This window comes from Mus musculus, chromosome X (genome assembly GCF_000001635.26).
Source record: "Mus musculus strain C57BL/6J chromosome X, GRCm38.p6 C57BL/6J".
In the NCBI taxonomy this organism is placed as follows: domain Eukaryota; kingdom Metazoa; phylum Chordata; class Mammalia; order Rodentia; family Muridae; genus Mus; species Mus musculus.
This window is the reverse complement of record NC_000086.7, coordinates 48,861,552-48,878,504: the sequence shown is the minus strand read 5'-3', so window position 1 is coordinate 48,878,504 and position 16,953 is coordinate 48,861,552. Positions and strand designations below refer to the sequence as shown.

Below are 16,953 nucleotides of genomic sequence, written 5' to 3'. Positions count from 1 at the left end.
GACAGAGAAATCCAGGAATATGACCCTAATAAAAATTGCACAACTGTACATGAATCTGGATGCTCGTTGAAAAGAAATGATAGCTTTGGTGCATTTGGTGAGAGTGTTCATTTCAGAGAGCTGTAGAATCCACCCCCCGACCCCCATGGTACTCTTTAGAGGTCTTTCAGACTTCCAACTCAAACCAAACTGCTAGGTTTAGGTGGTGCGCATGCGCTCCCAGAACATCAACTGGGTAATGCGCATGCGTTCCCCCAGAGAGACAACTGGGTGATGCGCATGCGCTTTCAGAGAGGCAACTGGATGATGCGCATGCGCTTCCAGAGAGGCAACTGGGTGATGCGCATGCGCTTCAGAGAGGCAACTGGGTGATGCGCATGCGCTTCTGGAGAGGCAAATGGGGCCTTGCCCCCACCATCCAGAATAACGTCTATTAATGCGACGTCCATTGAGATGACGTCCACTGGGGCGACATCTGTTGGAACAATGTATATTGGGGCAGTTTATGAAGGCGATGTCAATTGGGGTGTTGGCTGTTGAGGCAACGTCTTTCTTGGCAACGTCTTTAGAAGCCAACAACTGTCGATGTGGCATCTGTTAGAGCTACTTCTGTTTGAGCCACATCCATTATGGAAACTTCTAGTGGGGTGACCTCTGCTGGTGTGACGTGTCTTAGGGGCGACGCCCATTGGGCGTGGCCTTCAGGGCACCTACTGAGGACGCCAGCAAAGGAGCATTGTGATGTGTGCGTCCTTGAGGTCCTGTTGCCCAGGTGTCCAGGGCCTTGGCTCAGTCTTGTTCTGGACACTGGAGGAGACGGTCGCAGAAAGGGGCACCTGAGGGCAGTCCGCTACCCCAGTCCCCAGCCCTTGGGGGCTGCTGGGTAGCCATGGACTTGTACCTAAGCAACTGTATAAAGGCTGCCGAAGCTGCTGCCTCCAAAGCAGCTTCCGGCGACATAACAAACAACAAAGATACCTGTAGTAACGTGAGTGGTAACCTATCCACAGTGTCCACTTGTTTATCGCCCGTCTTTCTTGCCCAGGGCAGCAGGTGGAATGATGGGGATAGAGCCTAGGCTGGGGGACAGAAACAGGGCAGTTTGGGGTTTGTTTGGTTTTTTTTTTTTTTTTTTGGTTTTTTATTTTTTGTTTTTAACTAAGGTCACCATCTGACTAGGGAAAGGAGTGATTCAAGGTGCCACTGGCTGATACTCTTGGGCAGGACCCAACAGTAGGGTAGTGGCTTACGAACTGGTGAGGCAAGGAGTTTCTTCTACCCAAGTGCCTAACAACCTGGGTTGTGTTATCTGGTTGAAGTGAGGCAACTGATGTAAGCTAAATGAGCACTTCCTAGTAGAAAAGACAAAAATTTCTACCTTCTTTCCACAGAAGAAACAGAAACCTACCATTCCAAAGATTGGACCAGCTAATCTGTTAGATATGCCTCTCGGGGCCAAACTGCCTGTTATCCCAGGAAGTAATAGTATATTCTACACAACAAATATAAGTGAAAAGGTAAACTATGTTTTAATGGTGTTTAAGTGGATTGCTTTACCCTTTTTAGCTGTTGGATTTGAAACATCTTGATATGATTACAATTTGTGTATCACCTTCATTTGCATACAAATAGAATTAAATGAGCTACAATGTTTTAACCTTCTTAAACCCACTTTAATAATAGAAAGCCCCAGAAAGAGCTGCAATCACTCTCTCCAGACTTTTCTCTAACCACAGCATCAACTTAACAAATTGAGGACATTCTGAACTACTCATGTACAATATGATGATTTCTGCTTCTGTGCCTTGGTCCTTCTGGCCTATCATGTACTCTCCACTTGCTCCTGACAGTCTACCCTGAACTATGTATACAGGAATTGGACTAAGGTTGAGGTTATATAGGTAGATCAGAGTTAATACTAACGCAAAGATTAGACCTGGAGGATAAGAGGGAAATTGAAAGGCAATGTATTTAGCCAGACCAGCCCATCACATTCTCTCACTTTGGTTTCAGCTTATATTTTTTTCAATGAACATTATAATTTCCATAAACTGATGTTTTAAAATGTGATCTCATGAATTTTGCAATTGCATTCATTAATTTCAAATCTGTTTCTTTTGGCAGCTTTTCCAGCCTTCTTTTGGCTTTAACCTTAGTGACCCATATTGTAAACTGATGGAAACCACCTACAAAAGTCTTCATGATCCACACCTAAAATCATACTTCAAACGAAAAGACATTCTCAAGAAACTAAAAAAAGAAGGATACATCACCGGCAATAATAAAGTGTGTTGAGGCCTACTTCTGACCAGCAAAAAAAAAAAAAAAAATCTAAGCACTTTCTAAGAGCTGTGATACTGGGCCAACTTCTAGTTGACCACTCATAGATAGCACAGAAGAAAGCCAAGAAAATGCTTAGTATTGGGTGGCTGTTTTTCTTGTAAAAACATTCTAGTTGACATTTTTGAATGATAGGAAAGATAATTACCAAACCATTTTTGGTATGCAAACACACTGATACATTTATTTTTCATGTTTCTAAGAAATTTTTACTTGGAACTGTATTAGTGAAATGATATTTAGAAGTTTTTGGAGGTTCAGTTGCCTAAAGATAGTGATTTAAAAAATGTTACAAAATGCATATCATTATACTTGATCCTAAACCTGTTAGTAAAATGAATGCCCTTATACTCTTCACTAAATGTGTTATAATCTTTACAATTCTACAATAATGTTTATCATATTTGGATTTGTAGGTCGTATGTTCATTAAAAGAACTCAACAAATACAGACAATATCTGACCACTTTAAAAATCGATTTTGAGCGGAATTATGTAAGAGAACAAGTAAGTTAAACATTTCCATTTGTTTTATTTGGGACCCATAAAATTTTTTCTGAAAAGGTAGACCCTTTGTACAATATTTACATAAAATATTCTTGGAATACAGTCTCTATAAAGAATTTGTAAAAGACAGCCCATTTGATTTTTCATTAAAAAGTTGACTTGTGGGGAAAGGTCATGCAAGGCCTAAAAATAGATTAGCAGAATTAGCAGCTTTTAAAACTCAAAACATTTATGTAAGCTTACATTTTATAAAATATGTCAAAGGATACATTTATTGTGGCAAATATATAACATCCAATAAACATTTTCTTGCAGAAAATAATTGAAAATCAAGTAAACAAACTAAACGAAGAGAGACGGGCCTATGACAATGCTGCCGCTGCTGAGTTTCAGTGGTGGTTGCTACAAGAAGGGAAAAAAGCTAGCCCTCAACACGAACGCTTGATTAAACTCAGGTAGAGTCATAGTTCATGAATATTTCATGGGTACTTTGTAAAGACCCAAAACCACAAAAACATGAGAAATAATTGAAGATGGATTCATAAAAGTATTAGATACACTTAAGTTCCTCAAAGTTTTCAACATGGAAAACAGAAAGGGTTCGTCATTGCAGGCTGACAAGTTGGCTCAGTAATGTATACTCTTCCAGTGGACTAGGGTCTGATTTCCAGCACCCATACAGTGGTTCACAACCATCTATAACTCCAGTTCTAAGGGATCTGATGTCCTCTTCTGGCCTCCATGGGCACTGCATGCATGCAATGCACAGATATACATGCAGGCAAAATACCCATACACATAATTAAAAAAACATTATAAAGGGTACATTAAGAGTTTCAGGGATTAAGAACATTAATAACAATGCTAGGAAGGTAAGTTCCTGCCTGAGAAATTAGAGCCAGCAGCAGCCCAAGAGGTAAGTCAAACTGTTCTAGAAATCCAAAGTACAAATTGCCAATCCTGTGAGAGCCAAGCCTGAGGTATCAAAGGAAGAGGGAGTATTGTTAACGAATTTTAAACATAAGTTTAAATTACTTTAAAGCCACAATGAGCACATTACAGCAACTTTATTTAAGACTAATGCAACTATTATTCCATCCCTCTACCACCTGTGCATCCTCCTTCAGATACTTAATCACACATTACCATTTAGAGATCAAACCTCAGCCTTAGAAGGGAAAGAGAAATGAGACGTATCTTAACTGAAAGCCAGTTCATTATCTGGCTCCTATAATCCATGGATTTATCTCACACTATACCAGAATGCATGTTGCTCTACCACAGTTGTAGAGTGGTAGGTATCCTAAAAGAAACATCCATTTTACGATCTTTTATTTCACTTTTATTTAGACATTTAAATATGATTAATAAAGAACTAGACAAACTTGAAGACACCGTGGGAAAACGAAGTTCACTAGTAATGAAGGAAGAAGACAGACAACATTGGGATGATGTTAAAAGAAAACTAAACCTACACCAAGAAGTTGAAGCGGTGAGGGTCAAAAAACTCTGAATGGGAAACTTGTATGGTTGTTTTATTTGTAAACAGTTGGTTCACTATATCATGTGTAGTTCTTTTTCAATTTAAAGAGAAAGCCCAGGGCAGTCAGATGGATTCATGGGTAAAAGCACTTCCTATCCAAGCATGATGACCTGAGTTCAAGCTCCAGAACATATGGGAAATTAGGCGAGAGCTCACACTATAGAGTTGTCCTTTGAGCTCCACATGAGCTCTGACATGGTTATTTGTATAGTTTCTCTGTCAGAATACCTTTATAACCATCAAGTTACATGTGATATCCTCTCTGACTTCAAAAAAAAACCATTCCCTTTTGCTAATATCTTTTGAGATTCATCTTTAGAGTCATGTTGTGCTGGACTAATGCTTTTAATAACAAAGCAATGTCATTCCTTTTCCATTCCATTGCATCCACCAAGACATTCCCAATGGGTGTCAGATAAGCACATCCAAACCCCAATGCAAGATTTGCTTTATTATTGGCCCAAATGTTGTTAGGCCATTGATTTGATCTAATTGGTGTATTGATTGAAGAAAGAGAAAATAGTTTTAAAATGAAATAGACATATGATGATCACTGTAATGGCATATCCCTTAGGATTGGCAATTCAAGGAGATGTCACTTATGACAAAGATCGGAGACGAAGTTAAGAGAGAGACAAAAGTTGAAGAACATCATCGGAAAATCCGAGAAGAAATTAACCGAAAGGTAGTCAGCTTTTGCTGGACTTGGGCTATTTTAAGAAAGGCTCTTGGCACATTTTTATATTTTGAAATATGGATTTTCAGAAGATAGTTATCAATGAAGAGACCCATTCTAGCCTAAATCTGTAATTCAAAAAGTTCCCAGAAAGTTAAGTTAGATTGAGTTATGAAAAAAAAAATGCTTTCTCTAAGGAGTAAAGGGATTGCCTAGCATGCACAAAACCTTAGCTTTAATTTCCAGCTGGCAAGAAAACATGCACATGCATACACACAATTTCATGTTACGCTTTAAAAACTTACCTCTTACTACATTTCTTCAAATTCATTGTGAATTTAGATATCTCCAGGCAGGAACAAAGGTGTACTTCAGATATATCTTCACATTTGAAATCATCTGTGTTGTGTTTTTACTGACAAGTTTCTATTTAAATTCGAAACATATTTAACATGTTTTTTTAAATATTTGATAGAAACAAGTAATGCTACAGAAAAGAATTGCCTACCATTTGCAAAAGCTTCAAGAGAAGGAAAGTAAAGAAGGAAAGCGGGAAGAAAGTACTTCTGAAAGCAAAAGGCCAAGTGAAACAGGTGAGAAAGAGAGAAAAAGAGAAAAGACAAAGTAGACAGGTGGAGGGTGAACAACCACATAGTAAATACCTTATGCTCACATGCTTATAAAAAAGCCCCATGCAAAAATAAGTACTAGGAGCCCACAATTCCTCTGCCAGGCACTATGGGAGGCAACATATATAAAGTTTAACGAACAGACAGTAGGAAGAGATAGTATGCACACACAGGTAAGAAATGCAGAAGAAGATGAGAGAAGTAAGTTAAGACAGTTAAAGAAAACATTAAAAAGTGAAATAAAACAAACCAGTAAGAGAAAAAAAACTCACAGAAATTAAAGAAAGGGATAGTGTACAAAGATCCAAGGAGAGAATTACAATGTACAATAAAAACAAAAACAAAAAACTTGAAAAGGAGGAAACACCTAGAGTAGATAAAGGTGATGAAAAAGAAATAATGAAGACAAGGAGTGAGAGAAGAAAATCAGTAGAATCCAGCCTTAATAGACTTAATCGTGGGGTGGGGAGGAATAAAGAACATAAGAGCTAGGCAGAAGTAGAGAAGGAGGAAGAGTAGACAAGCAAGGGAGAGCTAGTGAAAAAAGAGTGAAAATTTGTAGTATGGAAGAAATTCCAACACACTCAGGGAAAGTGTGCAGGGTTTATCCAAGAAACTTCAACCCTACAAAGCTAAAGAGGTGGAGCAGTAAAAAATAAAAGTAAGTTTAAAAAGGTAAGGAGGGGAAAGAGGGGTCTGTAACTGGCAAAGGGGAAGAGGCTGGGAGGAAGGGAGGTGGTGATCCAGAAAGGAAGTAAGGACGGGGACAGCATGGTTGCTGAGGCTTTAGCTACGTTGCAAAAGATGCTGTCTGAAAGAGGAAGAAAGAGAAAATGAGGGAGGGAAGGAGGAGGGAGAGAAGCAGGAGGGGTGAAAGGGAGGTAAAAGGGAAAGGGGGAGAGAAAAAGCAAGGGAGAGAAAAGGGGAAGAGAAAGGGGAAAGAGGAGGAAAAGAGACAAGAGTGAAAAGGGGGAAGAAGCAAGGAAGGAAGAGGAGGAAGGATTAAAAAGAAGGAAAAGGAGAGAGGAATGGAGCAGAAATGGATAACAAGAAGAGAGGAAAGAGGAAGAATTAAAGCTAGGTAGAGGGACGGGTAAAGATGGGAGAAGGATGGAAAAGGTAGGGAGAGGGAAAATAGGAGGAAAGAGGAGATGGGGAGAGAGATGGGAGGAGGGAGGGTAAACATGGGAGGAGGGAAGGGTGAATATAGGAGGAGGGAGGGAAAACATGGGAGGAGGGGAGAGTACACGTGGGAGGAAAGAGGGTAAACATGGGAGAAGGAAAAGGAAAATGGGATGGGGGGTAAACATGGGAAGAGGGAGGGGGAGAGGTGGGAGGAGGGAAGAAGAAATGGGAGAGAGAAAGGGAAGTAAAAGGAGAGAAATGGGGAATAAAAAGGAGGAAAGTGGAAGAAAGGGAAGAGGGAGAAAGTGCAGAGGGAAGGAAAACTAGTAAGGATAGGAAAGGGAAAAAAAGCCAAAAAGAAATGAAAAGTCAAGAAAGAAGATAAGTGTTTTTTGTTTTTGTTGTTGTTGTTGTTTTAAAGTCAGTGTGAACAAGAAAAAAGAAAAGGGAATTGTATGGGAGATAAGTTTGGAAAGAAGGACCCAGTAAGAAATCCAAACCTTGTTGGGGGAAGGGGTATCAATTTTTAAAAAGACTAAAACATATGCTGACAAATCAGAAAGAAATCAGAAAACAGCAGAGCAGGAAAAGAGGAGTTTAAGAGGAGGAACTAATAACGTGCTAACTCATAAAAGGAAATGGAAGGAGAAAGGAGTAATGAAGGAGATGAAGTCTAGAGAGGGGAAAGAAAAGCAAAAGAAAGTTTGAAAACCAAAATGAACCAAGTAAAAAAGAAGTAAAAGTAGAAAACAAAACTTAAAAGGGAATGGAGCATTAGAGACACAGTGAGGAACTGGTACAATATGGGTAGGAGATATTTTGAAAGGCCACTTAGAGTTGAAAGAAAATAGAGATGATCCTTGGTAGATAGGTAGGTTCCTGCACATTTTAAGAGTAAAACAAGAAAAGCCAACAAGAAGTAGAAAGAGAAAGAATACAGATAGAAAGAAAATTCTCAAGAGAACAGGAAAATCAAGCACATTGGGGGGATTCAAGGTGTAAAGGTATAAAATACACTGGATCTGATAGAGAAAGCAATTCAGCAGACTGAATTCTAAAATGAAGCCAGTACATTAAGACAATGGAAAGTGGATGAGGGGAAGCAGAGACTTAAAAAACAGGAGCCTGGGGAAGCAGAGAGATGGTTCTGTGATTATGACCATTTGTTGTTCTTGCAAAGGACCAAGGTAGGTCCCAACACTCACATGAGGTGACACAGAGGCCTGTAGCTCTCCAGTTCAGTGATCCAGGTCCCTCTTCTGCAGGCACCAGAATACACAAGGTGCACATATATATATACACTCAGATACACACACACACACACACACACACACACACACACACACACACGCACACACGCACACACAATGAAGAAAATAACAGGAGCTTGTAAACAGAGGAAGACAAAGGAGCACAATGGAGGAAGAGTAGTAAAAGTGTAGGAAGAAGGGGAAGAAGGAAATGATGAAGATGAGTGAGAGAAAGCAATCAGGAAAGTTGAGGAAAGAAAAGGCAAGAGAAGGAAAGGGTAAAAAGTATAAAAATGACGAGCGGAAAAATGGACAGTTTTTAAAATTTGGAAATATGGTAGTGAAAAAAAAACTGAAAAGGAGTAAGTAAGGTGAAATAGATTTGTAGCAGCAAGAGAGATCTAAATTTTAATCAGCATATAAACACAGTAAAAGATAACAGGTAAGTAGAGATAGAATCCACCTTAAAAGGATGAAGCCAGGGAATGGAGAGACAGCTTGGCGGTTAAGAGAACTATCTTCTCTTGCAGAAGACCTGGGTTTAATTCCCAGGACATACGTGGCAGATCAGCGCTGTGATTGCAGATCCAGGGGATACAAAGCCTTTTTCTGACCTCAGGGTAGCAGCTCATTTGGCTCACAGACTATTCATGCAAAACACCCATGCACATAAAAAATGACAAAATATGTTAAAAGAGGTGGAAAGAAAAATTTAGCGTGTGGAGCCAGTAGAAAGACGGTGTGAGAAAAATAAAAGGCAGAAAAGAGCTTGGTAAAGGTGTGAAGATTTGTGAGAAAGGAAAGGAATTAGAGATCAAGGAAAAGGAAATAAGGAAAGTAAACAAGAGTAAAAAGAAGGAAGCAAGAAAGATAGGGGAAGGGGGGGGAAGGAAGGGAGAAAAACTTCAAAAAGAAACAGACCAGCAAGACAGGCACATATCTGTAATCCCAGCACCTAAAAGTCTGAGACAAGATAGTTATGAATTGAGGACTGCAAAGTTAGAGTCTGTCTCATAAAAACAAAAGATGAACCCAGCAAGGAAGACTAAGTACCACTGTTGATGAAAGGCAAAGGTTTAAGGGTACACACTAAAATACAGAACAAGGAATGACTGATTGGAATAGATAAGACTGTTTAAAGGAGAAAATAGGACATTTAAAGGGGAATTTGCATGGAAGTAGTAAAAGAAGAGGACAACAGAAGCCAGGAAAGAAAATAAGGAAAGGGGATTTCAAAAACAAGAACTAGACAGCAGTTCCAACTGTGTCCTTGGGGCATCTGCCACTAGAGAGCTGGAGTGGAAACAGAGTCAGTGGAGCTTGGCAGATACAAAATTCAGGAAGAGATGTCAGAGGAGAGGTGAGGTGGATCTGGTCAAAGGGACTTATTGACTTTTGCTGAAGGCCGGGGAGATAAGATAACCCCTGAGGACTGGATAAGAACAAGGGACCAGGCTAGGCACTGAGGGTAGTCAAATGTAGGCTTGAGGAAAGTAGTGGCTGAACTGATGCAGCAAGACTTTTGTCCAAACTGGGCTTTCTGTGGAAGTTCAGCAAGCAGAAGATTTAGGAGCCAATGGCAAGAGAAGTAAGTAAAGTAGAAGAATCAGTAGAAGGTAAAATAGTGATTGCTACAGATATATGTGGGAAGCTGGGAAGATGTCCAGGTTTAAAGGCAGAAGTCAGGCCCAAGGACTAACTCAGGTGCTCCTTTCTATCACCAGACTGCAGGAGCAAAAGGGGGGCCGTAGTGATGTAGGAAAATCCAAAACAAATATGAACCAAGTCACAAAAAGAGGCAAGAAAAGAAAATGGAAGCTAGGGACAGAGGAAAGGAGAAAGGCAAAGTGTAGGGGGGGGGGCATATAACTAACGTCAGGAGAGGATGTAGAAAAGAAAAGCATCCTATAAACAGGCGAAAGTGAACTGAGAATTAGAGACACAGAAATGGAGAAGAGAAGGGAAGGACTTGGGGAGGTTAGATAGGAAGAATTTTTAAAGGGGCACATCCACAGTTGGAAATGAAGAGGAGAAGGCTACTTTTTAAAAGCCTATAAAACCTAAAGAAGTTTGACAATCCTGAAGGTAAGTGGTTACTTTGGCAGACATGTGGGTAAATAGAACTTGAAGATGAAAAAGCAGTAGAAGAAAATACTGGTGTGGGAAAGGGGGAGGGGAGAACAGGTAGAGGAGAGGAATTGGTTCAGTGATATTTGTAGGGAGGAAGTATAGATATGCTTTTAGTCTCTCGTCAACTGTGTTAAAGCTCTGACTCATCAAGTGATTTAAGCCAAACACAGATGGGTGAGAGGACGGGGCTCCTTGCTTCTTGTTACTACCTATTTACTAAGAAGTAAGGTTTAGCCTTTTCCTCTCTTATTGTCCTTTTTAAAACAGAGAAGCCAGGAGTAAACATAGGATAAAAAATATAGAAAAAGTAAAATAAAGAAAAACATTTTCAAATATGAGCAATATAGAAATTTAAAAAGCTTTAATAAAGAAAGATAAAAGAAGGAAAGTATATAAGGAAAGAATTGTTAAAGAGTTGGAGGGAATGTAAGACTGAGATGTAGGGACTGGTAATATAAGTGAAATTATATTGTAGGGGACAAATTTTAAAAGTAGAGGTTAAGAAAAAGAGCAAGACCCCAGAAAATTGATCATTGATGGTAGATGGATGGATAGAGAGACAGATAGATGATGGATGGATGGATGGATGGATGGATGGATGGATGGATGGATAGAGATATATGGACGGATAGATAGGTAGATAGGTAGATAGATAGATAGATAGATAGATAGATAGATAGATAGATAGATAGATAGGTAGGTAGGTAGGTAGATAGATAGATAGATAGATAGATAGATAGATAGGTAGGTAGATAGATAGTTAGATAGATAGATAGATAAGCAGGAAGGTAAGCAAGTAGGTAAAAGGTGGGAAGAAAGAAAAGGAAAAACAAAAATTAGTATAGTAAAATATATAAAACTCAATAGTTTTTAATAGTTTATAAAATAGTTTAATAGTATATAATGCTATAATGTATATTATATATTAACATAATAATTTATAAACTAGTTTAATAGCATATAAAACTATTTTAACGAGACAAAGGGAAGCATTTTCAAGGCTAAACCTGATGAATGATGGACAGGATAAAGCAAGCGTAAAGGATTGCAGGCAGCAAGCTGGAATGCATAGCGTAACAAGTTACTGAGGTCAGGATCCTGTTCTCTAGACAATAAAGAATGAGTCCCTTAGACCCGAGTGCTCCAACCAGTATCATTTATTAGAAAAGAGAACTCCTAATGCATGAAGAGTTTCAGGACAGGACACCATTAATTGCCAAGGACTGTGCATTTTTAAATGGTTACAGAACAGAGAGGAAGATAGGAAAACTTTAGGTATGGAGTTAAAGGTGACTTGCCTTGTGGTGCATAAGATGATAGGTCCATAATGAACTAACACAATAATTGAAAGGTCATAAGACTTCACATGGGATTAGTGTCAGGAAATTCCGTTGAGGTAGTTGGATCAGGGTCTTACTTCCTAGGACTAAGTGCCTAACTGCCTAACTGCCTCTTGCTTCAATCCTCCCTAACTGCCTAACTGCCTCTTGCTTCAATCCTCCCTAACTGCCTAACTGCCTCTTGCTTCAATCCTCCCTAACTGCCTAACTGCCTCTTGCTTCTTGCTTCAATCCTCCCTAACTGCCTAACTGCCTCTTGCTTCAATCCACGCTAATAACAGGTGTCCCTAACTGCCTGCCTAACTGTCTTTTGCTTCAGTACCCCCTCAGAACAGGTGGCCCTAACTGCCCTTGGTATTGGGGAAAGAGAATTAGGGCAAAGGCAGTTACAAATATTTCAGGCTGTGAAAGACTATTGAAGACTAACAGCTGTCAGGGGTCCCATTTAGAGGTTTTTCTAATGAGCTATGGTAAAAGGTAGAAGACCTATTTCAGATTATGAAAACCATCTTGGGTCTAACGGATCTCAATCACAACACAAACTACACTCAGAAGTGCAAAAGGCTAAGGCTCTCCAAGTTTAAAGGACCACATAAGCCATTGAGTTAAGGCTTTACAGTTGAGCTTTAATGGCCTGCATGGTGGACTCCAAGTAGACTGTCAAACTTGATGGAGATAGTTAATATTTCATTGGAGTTTGTGTAGTAAAAACTAGTAGATATAAACTGTAGGGACATATCAAGATGTTGTGGATGGTTTCAAGGAAGGGATTGGAGAATTGGAGGGTTGGTCACATTTAGAAAGTTATTTTATTGAAGACACTGCGTTAGAAGAAAAAAAAACAGACTGCGTAGAAAAAAAAACAGAAGTTAGTAAAGGCTTCAGATGAGGGGAAAAGCTTTAAGAACCTGTTCTCTGAAGGTATTTACCTGGTGGGGCCCACTCTTTTCACCATTGTTACAGTGTCCAAAGTGTAAGTACCCCACAAATGAAGAAACCCAGGGAAAGGAAGCATATGGTTGTAAGTTTTCATCTAGTTTGTGCAGGTGTTGGCAAAGGGTGGATATTTTAAAAGATTGGGGGCATGTCCCAAGAATGGAGGAAGTAAATCCATAAAAGTTAAGAGGGCTAGAGAGAACAAGGGTCAGCCCTTATGGCAGGAAATTGAAGATAACAAAACATCAGTTTACTTTGTTTGAAGAGATACCTTAGGCCTTTTATAAGCTACTTATTCAAAAGAACAAGGCATTTCTTGGGTTGGAGTGCCCATGTAGAGGGTCTGGTCCAAGGTCTGAGGCAGCTGTGGGAATCCAGAAGTTAATTTGAGGATCTTTTACTGCAGAAAGGGCAGAAAAACTTCTTATAGTGTCCGTTCCAGATGGGTTTTAAGGATGGGTTTTAAGTCAGATCATCACTACATCCCCCAAGGCTGAAGAGGGCTTGCCTTCCTGATAGTAGTAAGGGCCATGTTTTTGAGCACTTGTGAATAGCTTGTTGCAACTGATCTAAAGTTGCATGATAAATAGAAATAAACTTTCTATTTAGTTGCTAAGAACTCATTAAGAAGAAAAGGTCTCCAACATAGCATTTTATTGAGGCTGAAACCACAACCATGAGAGTAGTTTCAGATCTGGATCATAGGCAAGGGGAAGAGAGAGGTTCAGGAGAGGTTCAGGCTCATTCTTGGTCAGTTTCATTAAGTTCTGTTGAAGAGCTCATTACTTTGACTATTATTTTTGGAAGATTGAAGGCTCCAGACATAATTGAGTACAATCTCCTTACATGACACTGTATAGGCATAGAGGAATAAAAGGTCATACTTCGTGTAGATGGTGACATTCTTATTTAACTTTAGAGCTCTGGTTAAAGCTATTGACTGTAGTAGTTGGTCTCTGTTCTCTGGAGGGATGCTTCCCTTTCAAGGGTGTCAGCAAGGGTTACTATAGAAAATCTTGTTCTGAAGATCCATATTTCAGAAAGGAACTCCCATCTGTAAAGAGAGCCAAATCAGGATTTTCCAAGGGAATCATCAAGCAACTCTCTAGATACCAGTTTAAGGAGGGGAGGAAAACAGGAAGCAGGAAGCAGAAAGCAAAGGTGAGGGAAGACAAGAATTTTTAAAGAGTTCAAGTTATGGGGGAGGGTCAAATGGAAGAAAAGAAGAAAATAGGAGAATGAAAAAGCCAGAGAGGTGTTTAAAATGGGGAGGCACTGAGGAAATTAAGTGCAACTGAAATCAGGGAGAAGGCAAATAAACTCATGATGGGGATGGAGATAAATAGAAGATGGATGGATGGATGGATGGATGGATGGATGGATGGATGGATGGGCAGGCAGGCAGGCAGCAGAAGTATGGGTGGGTGGGTAGGTAGGTAGGTAGCTAGATGGATAGATGCATAAATGTATCAATAGATACACAGATAAAATGCATGTTATAAGTAGATAGACAGATATAAAGAAATATACAAGGAAGAAGACAGTAGAAAAGATTATGAAAAAAGAATGTAACAAAAATAAAGCACATGAAGGAAACAGTTTAAAATGATCAATAAGTACAAAAAATAAAGGAGATGTGTGAATGCAAAAAGTGGTAGGGGATAGAGGGGAAATTGGAAGGAATAAAGAGGAAAGAATGGATGCAGAGGTCCTAGGAAGAGTGGCTAGATAAAGTAGGACAGGAGATAGGTGGGAAGGAAGAAACGAGTTGAGAGGACCAAGTAAAGGACCAAGAAGTAGGTTGCTGGCTGGCTGGCTTGCAGGGAAGAAATGAATAAAGAGAAGAAGGGATAGAGATAGATAGATAGATAGATAGATAGATAGATAGATAGATAGATAGATAGATAGATGATAGATGCTAGCAGACTTTAATGTGTGAAGATATTATGATAAAAAATAGTGTATGAAGGAGAAGCCAGTATAATATGAGTTACAATGACAGAAATACCAAGAGTAAAATGATTTTTCTTAAGTCAAATAGAAAAGAAATTGAAGAATGACAGGAAAGAAATGGGAAGGAGGAGAAAGGGGAGAGAGGGACAAAACGGATCAAGGATAAAAAGAAGAAATAAAAGCAAGAAAGAGGAAAGAAACAATGAAACAGTTCAAAGGGACAGAAAAAGAACTGAAGTGATAAGTCTGTAGGGAAGAGAAAAACTTAAGGAAAGTGCAAGAATAAGACAGGAATTAGGAAGGGAAGGATTTAAGCAAAAGTAGGAAGCTGGGGACAGTACTTGCCTCCCAAACCTTGACCTGCATTCAATTCCCAGCACCACATAAATTCAGTGAGAGACTTTGTTACAAGGAAGTAAGCTGGGGTGATAGACAAGGAAATCCAATGTCTCTGGCCTCTGAAGACATGTGTTTAAGTGTGCATAGCCACGCATGCCTACACAAACACATGTATACAGCACACAAAGTCCATACCAAAACACTAAAAGAAAACTGACAATAGAGAAATACAGAGGTCTGAATGAAAAAATTCAACCAAGATATCTGAAGCACAGATGCATAACTGGATGGCAGGTAGAGAAGAGAGGAAGTGAGGATACAAAAACAGGAAGAAAATAAAAATTCAGTAGTAAATGACAGTTGGAAAAGGAGGAGAAAGAGAAATGAAAACCATCTTCAGGGGAGATGAGTGGGGAAATAAAAGAAGTAATGTAAGACAAAGGCGGGACAGAAGGCAGGGGTAGGGAGGAAATGAAAAGGAAGCAAGGCTGTATGGGTTGGCAAGGGCTCATGCAGGCAGGCACAAAAGTAGAAAAGTGACTCATAAAGAGGAGAATAGAGGAAGAAGTAAAGAAAAAAATATAGATGTTTCTTAAAGTTTTAATTAATAGTGAAACAAATTAAAAATATATAAAAGACAGAAAAAGGAATAGTAAAAAGTAAATTTAAAAAGAAGAGCATACAGAGGCAGGAAGAGTCGGGAAGAACAGTGGTTGTACAAAGGAAATGAGAGAAAAAGAGAGGGGAAAGAGAAAAGAAGGGGAATGGAGCTATACAAAGAAGGAAAGAAAGGCTGACTGTAGCTCTGTTACTCAAGTTGTTTAGCAGCATGGGGGACCTAAATGACATCCTCAAAAGCCATGTGAAAATGAGGGTGTAAAAATGATGTGGGTAAGCAGGGATGTAGTCTAAACACTGGAGATGCAGAGACAGGAGGCTAGCTAGTCTGGCTTAATTGAGCGCCTGGGGACAGAAACCCTGTGTCAATGGAAATGAGTAGCCTTCCTGAGGATGACACCAGAGCTAGCTGTCTTCTGGGGAGCACACACACACACCATACCTGAATATGCTAAAGGAAAAAGAGAAGAAACATGCCCAATTGTGAAAGAGTTGGTAAGAATGAAATATGCAAACCAAGGCAGAAGAGATTAAAAACAGAGATAAGTTTTATAACGAGATATCTATCAAGACTTTAGGAGGAAAAATAAGCAGAAAATGTTGTGAAGAGCCAGTGAAACCTATTTAATAGAAATGGCTGAAGAGAGATGAAGGAAAAATGAGTGATTATAAAGCCTAAGAGATGATAGCATTGAAAAGAAAGGAGAATACTAAAGAGGCCAGCTTAGTTTACATGTAGAGGTCAAATCCATCCTGGAGCTATAAAAATGGGGAAAGGGGAACAGAGGAAGAGAGAAAGGAAATTCTAGAGAGCAAGGAAAAAAGGATGACTGTAAAGGATATAGAAAACTAGATAAATAGATGATTAGGTGAGTAAGCAGACAGGCACATAGATTAGTTCGTAAGACATAAAACAAAGGCATACAAAACAAGAAACACAATATAAAGAAAGACACAGGAGCCAGATACAGAGAGCCTCAAAGGAAAGGGTACATGTAAAATGAAAGTAGATTTTTAAGTATGCCAAATAGAAGTCAGGCTTGGTAGCACACACATTGAATCCCAACATTTTAGAGGTAGACACAGGCAGATCTCTGTGAGTTTGAGGCTAGCCTAGTTTATATAGACCTTGTCTCAAAAGGAGGGGGAGAAAATTATGCCAAAAGAAAGGAAATGGAATACTGAAAGAAGAATTTAAAGAAGGGAAGAGAAGGAAGAGATGGAGGGAGAAGGAGATGCAAGTACAATGAGAAAGAGGATAAAATGAAGTGAAAGATTAGCAAAAAAAACAATGCAGAAAAGGAAGAGATAGAAGTTTAAAGTTGTAAGTTTGTGGAAAGAGTAACGTTTTTAAAAAGAATTTGTGTATAAGACAAAGAAGGTTGAAAAGACATGATTAGTAAGAAAAGTGAAATTGTAGTGAACAAGATTATATGGGGATACTTCTTTAAGACATCCTCAACATTTTAGAGAACAATAGATGGATGAACTGGGGACAAGAGAGTAAGAATGACAGAAGTCCTATAAGAAGGGGCCAATCTGAAACGTGACCAAAAGACAGTAAAATA

General features: G+C 39.2%; 1 protein-coding gene across 2 annotated transcripts in view; it reads left to right on the top strand.

The window, feature by feature from the left end:
• Positions 1–689: 689 nt before the first annotated feature.
• The window catches only part of Fsip2l (fibrous sheath-interacting protein 2-like), a 36,358-nt gene continuing 20,094 nt past the window's right edge, over positions 690–16,953 (top strand). The window contains exons 1-8 of one of the 2 annotated variants that reach the window (XM_006541466.2): positions 690–988; positions 1,392–1,517; positions 2,125–2,286; positions 2,757–2,846; positions 3,162–3,301; positions 4,197–4,338; positions 4,964–5,074; positions 5,541–5,658. In XM_006541466.2, coding sequence (XP_006541529.1) covers positions 890–988; positions 1,392–1,517; positions 2,125–2,286; positions 2,757–2,846; positions 3,162–3,301; positions 4,197–4,338; positions 4,964–5,074; positions 5,541–5,658 — 988 coding nt within the window. In that variant the 5' untranslated portion in view covers positions 690–889. The remainder of the gene's footprint in view (positions 989–1,391; positions 1,518–2,124; positions 2,287–2,756; positions 2,847–3,161; positions 3,302–4,196; positions 4,339–4,963; positions 5,075–5,540; positions 5,659–16,953) is intronic. The other variant, NM_001085499.1, reaches the window with a different exon arrangement.